This window comes from Pteropus alecto, unplaced genomic scaffold (assembly GCF_000325575.1).
Source record: "Pteropus alecto unplaced genomic scaffold, ASM32557v1 scaffold134, whole genome shotgun sequence".
Taxonomy (NCBI): Eukaryota; Metazoa; Chordata; class Mammalia; order Chiroptera; family Pteropodidae; genus Pteropus; species Pteropus alecto.
Genome location: NW_006436283.1, coordinates 5122676 through 5130921, shown reverse-complemented (window position 1 = coordinate 5130921; position 8246 = coordinate 5122676). Strand labels below are relative to the sequence as shown.

At 58.9% G+C, this 8246-nt stretch overlaps 1 protein-coding gene across 1 annotated transcript in view; it reads right to left on the bottom strand.

Annotated features, from left to right (window-relative positions):
* The window catches only part of GRIN2C (glutamate ionotropic receptor NMDA type subunit 2C), an 11000-nt gene extending 7630 nt beyond the window's left edge, over positions 1 to 3370 (bottom strand). Inside the window, 2 exon segments of the mRNA XM_025047116.1 lie at positions 333 to 932; positions 2972 to 3370. Coding sequence (XP_024902884.1) covers positions 333 to 932; positions 2972 to 3370 — 999 coding nt within the window.
* Positions 3371 to 8246: the final 4876 nt, after the last annotated feature.

The following is an 8246-nucleotide window of genomic DNA, read 5'->3' as shown; positions in this document are numbered from 1 at the left end:
TGCAGGCAGAGAGAAAGTCAGGGTGTCCCTTAGCCCTGCCTGCAGCCCCTGCCCAGGACCAGACAGCCGCTCCCCCACCTGACAGCAGGGAGCATGTATTGTGTGCTTATTCTTCCGTTTCTCTGTATTGAACCCCGCGATCCTCGCCGCCCCCCCCCACGCCCTTGATTTTTTTTTTTCAGATGAAGAAACTAAGGCTCAGAGAGGCAAGGTCACTTGGCCCCAGACACACAGCTAGTGGGAGGTGTAGCCAGTGAGTCCAAGCTCACTGCCACCCAGGTCCCTGCAGCGTACCCCCGCACACATACTCACATGCCCTGGGCAGGTGCCCACCTGTAGAAGGCCTGCCGGGCAGAGCTGACGGGCCCAGGGTGGCTGCGGCAGTCCCCAGCCGGGGCAGGGAGGGCTCCATGCTGTCGCAGGTAGCCGTGGGCGCCGAGGGCCAGAATGGCCACGCCATCGCGGACCTTCTGGCGCAGGCTTAGTCGCCAGCTCTCGGTGACGACGCTGATGAGGCCCACGGGGAAGACGGCGGGGGGCGCGTCGGTGCTGCCCAGTGCCAGGCTGGGCACGAGCCACACGTGCCCGGGCCCCACTAGGCCGGCCTGCGCTGCCTCAGCGAAGAGCACCTCGGCCTCCTCGCGCGAGCAGTAGGCCACCAGCACAGGGGCGTCGATCTGGCGCAGCAGGCGCTGGGTGCGCGCGCGCGTCCCACCGGGGCCCAGCTCCAGCGTGAGCACGTCCAGCAGTCGCCAACTCAGGTAGCTGGCGTCGGCGACAGCGCGCACGCCCTCGAGGAAGAGCGCGTGGCCCGGGTGCAGGCTGGTGATCACGGCGAACGCGCTCCAGTCGTACTCCTCCAGCACCTTGAACAGCACCTGCAGCTGCTGCTCCAGGGACACGCCCAACTGCAGGAAGGCGGAGCCGGGCTCCTGGGGGCGGGGCCGGGGAGGACTTGAGCGGGGGCGGGGCTGGCCGAGTCCCACCCCGTGCCCCCACCCCCGGCCAACTGCGGCTCCCTGGGTCAGCCCCTAGACACCCTGGCGTCGGAAGATGCTGGGCGTCCCGGGAGCCCCGGCCCACAACACCTTCCTCCCGCCCCCGACACGGTTCCCGACCCCTGCCGCCCATTAGATCACTTGGAGAGCTTTTTAAAACACTCATGCCCGGCCCCCGACCAGTGCTGGAGTGCAGCATCGGCGTCATCAGCGTCACCTACTGGATCGGAATCTCTGGGGATGGCTCCCAGGAATCTGTATTTTAACAAGCTCCTCGGATGATTCTCGAGCCTGCTAGTTTGGGAAGCCCTGCCCCAGACCAACTGAATCGGAATCTCAGAGATGGGACGCTGGGCTTTAGTGTTTTTCTAAAGCGCTGTGAGAGTGGAGAAAACCCGTTCTGGGAGCTAATGTCGGACCTAAAGATCACCATCCTCTGTGGTTCCCCGGGAATGAGACAGTTCCTGCTCCTCACCACCACAAATGCCCAGGGCACTGCCAGCTCGAGCCTGGGCGAATGCAAACCACTCCTAACTGTGCGCTCCCTGCTGCCACTGCAGACCCTCCAAGACTTCACCACACTGCGACTGTCCCAATCTTTTTTTAAAAAGAAAAAGGAAAAGGAAGAAAAACAAATCCAAGAAAACCCTACAGGACAAGTAACCCAGTTCCTTCAACAAAGAAATTGCGAGGAAAAAAAAAAGAGAGAAAGATGGAGGAGCCTAGAGACAGACTCAGAAGCCGTATGGACCAATCGCCACCTGGGAACCTAACTGGCTCCTGATTTAAGCAAACAAACTTAAAAATAAACATCGATGACATTTATGAGACAATGGGGAAAATTCGAACAGTGGCAGGATATTTGACGATGTTAAGGAATTTTTATTATATTTTAGATGTGATAATATATGGTGGGGTTTTTTTAAAGCCCTTATCTTCTAGAGATACATACAGGGATGTTTCTAGATGGAATAATAGAATATTTGTGCTTTGCTTCAAAATAACACAGAAGAGGGGTAAGTGGGTCGGGGTAAGGATGGGGCAAGTTCAGTCAGGGCTGGATGGGGGTCCACGAGATCATTATACTCTTCTACTTGTATGTGTGCTTAAGATTCTCCATAAGTAAAAGATAATCATGAAAGACAGACAGATCAGATCAGTCTCCCTGAACACATTCTTTGGCTCCCTGCTCACTTAAGGTAAAACCCAAATGTCTTTCCATGTGGTTGGAACCCCACCTCCCTCTCCAGGCTTCTCTCTGTTCCTCAAAAACGCCGAGCTCTTTCTCACCTCACCTCAGGGCGTTCACACCACCTGCCCGCTCTGCCCGGGACACTCCCCATCACTCTGCCCCCACACATAGGATGCCAGCTCCTCTTATCTTCCCGGTCGCTTCAGTGTCATTTCTTAGGAGGCCTTCTCTGAACAACCCCCTACCCAAATGGGGTCCCCATCTGACTCCCCATGGTATTCTGTGTTTTTCCTTCGGAATGCTGATTCTAGCTGTGATTGCAGATGGGTGTGTTGAGAATTTTCTCCCCACAGGATATAAAGTCTGTGAGGGCAGCCTTCCCCCAGGCCTCAGACAGCGAGCGACCGCCCTGGCTGCTCTTTCTGCAGGCTAAGTACATCAGATCCCATGCCCAGCCTGGCCCTCCACCCCTGGGTCTGGAGCCTGGCCAAGGCAGAGAAGCAGAGAGAAGGTGATCCAGGGCTGCCACCCCAGCCAGAGGCAGGCTTGTCACCTGCCCATCCCTCATCCGGACACAAATGTGAACACAGCCCAGAAGGTTTACCTTCCAGATCATTCCACAGCCTTCTCCTCCCTCACTCATGTTACGCCTTCAGTCCCCACCTCCCTGTCACTTCTACCCAAACCCAGCTTCCCAGGACCTAAGTCTCGCCCTGGCCCAGATTCAGCCCCACTCCTCCAGCCCCAGCCTGGCTCCAGTCCCGTGAGTTTGAACGGGCACCTTGGGGTTGAGGACCACGGCGGAGCCCCCACTGATGCTGAGGATGGGCACATGAGTCTGGGAAGAGATGAAGTCAAGGATCTGGGCCACAGCCTCCGTGCCCACGTTGTCCTCGAAGACGATGCCGTGGACGTGGGCGACGCCCAGGAGCCCACAGATCTGGGTGAGGAGGCTGCTGGGGTTGGTGTTGTTGACCCCCACGGTGAGTGGCTGGATCTCCAGGGGCAGGTCCAGGAAGCTCTGGGGGGTGAGGCGGATCCGAGCTTGGGCCTGTGGCAACCCCGAGCTGCCAAACACCACGGCCACCGTCACAGCCTGCTCACCCTGTCCTGGGCCCAGCCCTGCCCAGGCACCGAGGAGTGAGGTAAGCAGCAGGGCCGGTCCCAGGGCCCCACCCATGTCCACTGGAGGGTCCTGCAGAGAGATCAGGATAGGCACAGGGAGGGATGCAGAGGCACAGAGAGAAAACATGAACAGACAGACGGGAGCTGGAGGCCAGAGGCAGAGGGACACACATCCAGAGGATGAAGGAGAAGAGGAGAAAACCTCCCTCCACAAAGAGAGGCAGAGAGAGGGAGACAGACAGACACAGACAAAGAGAAAGAGAAAGAGACAGAGAGATTAGCTGAGCATCTCCAGGGCAGCCCAGGGAGCAGGGGCTGGGAAGAACGTGAGGGCTGACAGGTGCTCATTACTTTCATTTGACTGTTGAACAGCACACTTGGCTAGAAAGGCCAGGCCTTTGAAACTCATCCATCTGGATTCTGCCTGAGAAAGGTACACGAAAAATGCCAGTCTGGTGTCCAAGTGCATGGATCTGAGTCGGATAGACATGAGTTTAAATCCCAGTTCTGCCGTTTACTAGCTCGGTGATCTTGGGGAAAGTTGGCTCACCCTCTCTGAGCCGCATTTTCTGGCCTGCAATAATCACAGGACGTACTTCACAGCAGTGTGAAGGGTACCCACTGTTATCAGCATCCTTATCTAGAGGTGACAGCTCCTCAGCCAGATGAAAAGGTAGCTCTGGTGACATTCCCCTCCCTGCACCACCCCCGATTCTTCATTCTAAACTGCATCTAACATCCCCAAGGGCCCTGCTCTGTGTGGCCCTGCCTAGCTCAGAGCATCCTCCTCCTGGGCACTGGCCATCCCCACCCCTCCCCTGTGGCCTCGGTTAGCAGCAGCTCTTCCATAGCAGGAGTGTGACACCACTGACCTGTGCAGCCCTTGGGGTGTCTACCTTACAGGAGCTGCTTCCCCAGACCATCGCTGGGGTGCAGGATCTTTTTAACCTCACCTCAAGGCCTGACGTGTATGCCTGCTAAATGAACGTCATTACTTTGGCCTGGGACCAAGCACCAAGCTGGTCAGTTGTACCCACTGACAGAGCTCTTTCTCCACAGCTTTGCTTGCCTATTCCATCTTTATCGCATCCCTGACAAAACTTCTGAACAAGGAAGGGCCAAAGGGTGACCAGGGTAGGCCGGGATTAATTCCAAGCAGAGAAGACAGGATTTCGAGCAGAGGAGGAAATACTGTATTCATTTTGGTGCCCTTGACATCTACCCCCCAACCTTTGTGTATGGCTTCCTAGTACACTGCCTTAAGATGTCAGCCTGGAAACACGGGTGAGTCTAGGATGTCACACCGTATTCAACCATCACCAATCAGGGATTGTAGGTTATACCTGCATAGGGCACGGTTGTGCTCACCTCTGCCTACACCTCTGGGCCCTGCAGGCTCCCTGCCCTCTGAGAAGCCCCAGCCTTCCCCATCTCTGCCTCCCAGCTCTGAGCTCAGATCCGTGCTGTCCAGTACAGCATCCATCAGTCACCTGTGACAATGGGCACTAGAAATGTGGCTCATCCGAATCGAGGTATGCTGTAAGTGTAAAATACACACTGGATATTGCAGACTTAGAAAAAAAGAAAGTAAAATATCTCACTAATATTTTTCTATTGATTACAAATGGAAAAATAATATTTTAGATACATTGAGTTAAACAAAATATACTATTAAAATGAAGCCCACCTGTTTCTTTTTCTAACGTGGCTACAAGAAATGTTTAAATTATACACGCAGCTCTCATTTTGTTTCTTTTGGAAAACGTGCCACTAGATGAAGGACCCAGGTCTTCCCTCAAGTCCAGAGGCACTCCCCCAGAGATGTTTGTTCTCTGATGGGAAGGTGACCTCTCGGATTGGAGCAGAGGAAGTCATGGCTGGGCATGCCTCTCACCAGGAGTGACCACAGAATACCTCTGGAGGGAGTGGCCCCAATCCTGTAAGTCTGAGCTTCAAATAGCAAAAGGCAGATTCAAAAAGACTATCACCGTGTGGTACCCAGCCTTCCCCAAAGACTGGAGGGTCACACATCAGCCTTGGCCCAATCTGATCTCCTGCTCGCCTCCCCCTGGCCTCCCACCTCTCAACCTCCCATCCACCCACCCCTGCATGCCCCACTGGCCGTGACACCCCCTCCTCAAACAGCACAGCAGCTTCATGGTGTCTACAAATGAAGTACAGTCACCTTGGTCCCATAGATGGGGCTGTACACACTCTCACCCCAACCACCTGTCCTCCCCTCCATGGACCCCATTCTCCTGCCAGGCTAGTTAGTGGCCAGTCACCTCCTACTGTCCTCATCTCTAGCCCCCAGCTCTGCTTTTCCCTCAGGCTGGAATGTCCTCTTCCCACTGCCTCCCTCTTGTCTACATGACAAAATTCCAAACGTTTCAACCTAAATCCCTCTCCCACAGGGCACCTGCCTTAGTCCATCCAGGCTCCAGACACATGGGGAGAGCAGACAGGGGCTGGGTGGGCCTCTAGGCCAGGTGCACTTCTTCCCACCCCTCCCCCACCTCTCCTGGGTTGGGGAGCCCCAAGCTATACCTATGAGATAGCTTGAGTCATTTTGCCCCTGGCAGGTATTTGCCCCCTCGATTTACCCCCACTCCACAATGGACTGTTGTCTTAGAGACCTCTGCTCACCCACTAAGCGGTCCACCGCCTCCGAAAACCCACTAAGTTAATGTTTGATGAACACATGGACCCCATAATGGCTGACAGGAGGGTGTCAATGGTCAGTCCTTAGGGACGCAACATCACCTTAGCCGGCCTGGGCACCTCGAAGTGCTGGGGCTCTTCTCTCCCCCAAAACCCGGCTCATCCAGGCTCAGGCAGCCTCGCGCGGGCACACACGCACACACCCCAGACCTGAGAGCTCCCCGCTGCCAGGCCAGCAGCCCACCAACCGAGCCGATTTCGGGGAGGGGAGGGACTCTGGCTGCTCGAGGATCCACTGCCCATCCAGTGAGTGGCCTCGGCTTTGCCGTCGGGTTTCCCTCCCGCCCTGCTCCCGAGCCAAACCCTGAACAGAGGCGTCGAGGGAAAAGGCCGCCCCTCCATCTTGCCTCCCCTGGTGCGGGCACCGAGGTCTCCCTCCTGCTCCTCCCTCCCCGCAGATTCCGCGCGGGCCCCTCCGGGGGGCGCCCCGCCCCCTCCCCTCGGCAGGAGTCTCTTACACTCGGGCTGTGAAGTTCGGGGTATTTTTAGGCCGGCGATAAATAATTCATAGGGAACGTGGCATCAGGCTCCCCCCGCAGGAGGAGGGGGCGCGAGCGGCGAGAGCCACCGTCACCCACGGCTCAAGGACACTCGCGATGCGGCGGCGGCAGCAGTGACAGCGGCGGCGACTCCCGGCGCCGGGACCCGCGCCACGCCTCCTGGCGGCCAAACTGGGCACCAAGCACTCGGCGCCCCCCACCTCGCCGCTACCTTCTGCGAGCGTCACCAGCTCCTAGGTTCCCACCTCCACTCCCCCAAGTTGGGTGGTCACCCCAAGCCCGGAGGTTGAGGAGGGGCGGAGCTCGACTGACAGGCGGGGCTGTGGGCGGGGTACAGCCCAGGCCTGCCCTAGGGCCTGGAGTGAACCCAGGAGTCTGAGGGACAGGTCCCCTCCCCTGAGGGACACTTCTGGCGGACAGGTCCCCTTCGCTTTCCTATCCAGATTCTTAGTACGGAGTTTAGAAACAGACTCGAAACTGACTGGCTCCGAGACAGAGCAGACGAGCCCCAAATAAATTCCTTTCCTTGATTTTCCCATGGCTCCAGGTTGGGGACAGAGCCAAGGCGGTGCCACCATCGGAAGGCTGGGGAACCGAGCCAGAGGTCCCGTCGGGCGAGCAGGGCTGGAAACCAGGGCGGATCACTGGGGCGAGCGCAGGGCCCGGCGGCAGTTCCCGCTTCGTTCACCCGGTAGAGGCAGGACCTTGGGTTGAGTCGGGGACTCACCCTTGGGCATTTTCTGGCTGCCGGGTGCCTCTGCCATCGCACGTCCCTGGCCCTGTCCGCCTTGGCCTAGGCACAACCCGCCCTCCGCAGCAGGGGGCTCGGGCTTCCCTTCCTCGCCGTCGGGTTCACAGTCGAAGCCCCCGAAGACTAGAGCAGCCCCTTGCGGCAGCGGCCAGGGCCCAGCACCCTGGGGCTCTCGACTCTCCCCGGGCCCTCTCCACCCACCCTTCCTTTCTCGTCCGCGGAGCTTGGGTCCTCCGGGCGCGGGGTCAGAATTTGGGGAGATGCCACCACCCCACGAAGCCCGAGCTGATTCCCTGGGGTCAAAGGAGGGAGTGTCCTGCCGGGCGGAGGAGGGCTGGGAGGGGAGCGCCTGGGGGACTCACAGCGGGCGAAGGGGCGGGGGTGGGGGGGGCGCGAGGACAGACGCGCGCGGTAGGTGCGGTAGGTGCTCGGCGCGCAGTAGGTGCTCGGCGTACCTCCGGGAGCGGGCTCCCGAAGCCACCCACAGTCCCCTTCGTCCTCCCTGCTTTCTACCCGCTCCAGCCCCCTCTGTTCTGGCCGTACCCAGCCGTGGCCCCGGCTCCCGGATCCGCTCCCCGTCCCAGTGGCTTCCAGCAGCAACAGTTGAGGGGTCCCGCGGCCCAGACTCCCTTGCCTCTGCACCGCCCCCTCCCCCCGCACTGCCGAGGCGCCAGGCGAAGGAACTGGAGGGCTCGGTGACCCAGGAGACCAACATCTTGAGCGCGTCGCCCGCGTCCTTCTCTCGCGTCCGCCGCGCGCCTGTCATCTCGGCCTCTCTTCCTCTCCTCCTTGCCGCCCGACCGGGTCCAAACCCCAGGCCGGGTCCCCGAGGGTCCCGGTTCTCTGGTGGCCCCCTCCTCGGGCTCCTTACGCCGGCCCGAGTCTCCCCAGGTGTCCCGCGTCCGTCTCCACTGTCCTTGCCCGCGTGGCGCCAGAGAATAGCCCCAAGTTGGCGAAGT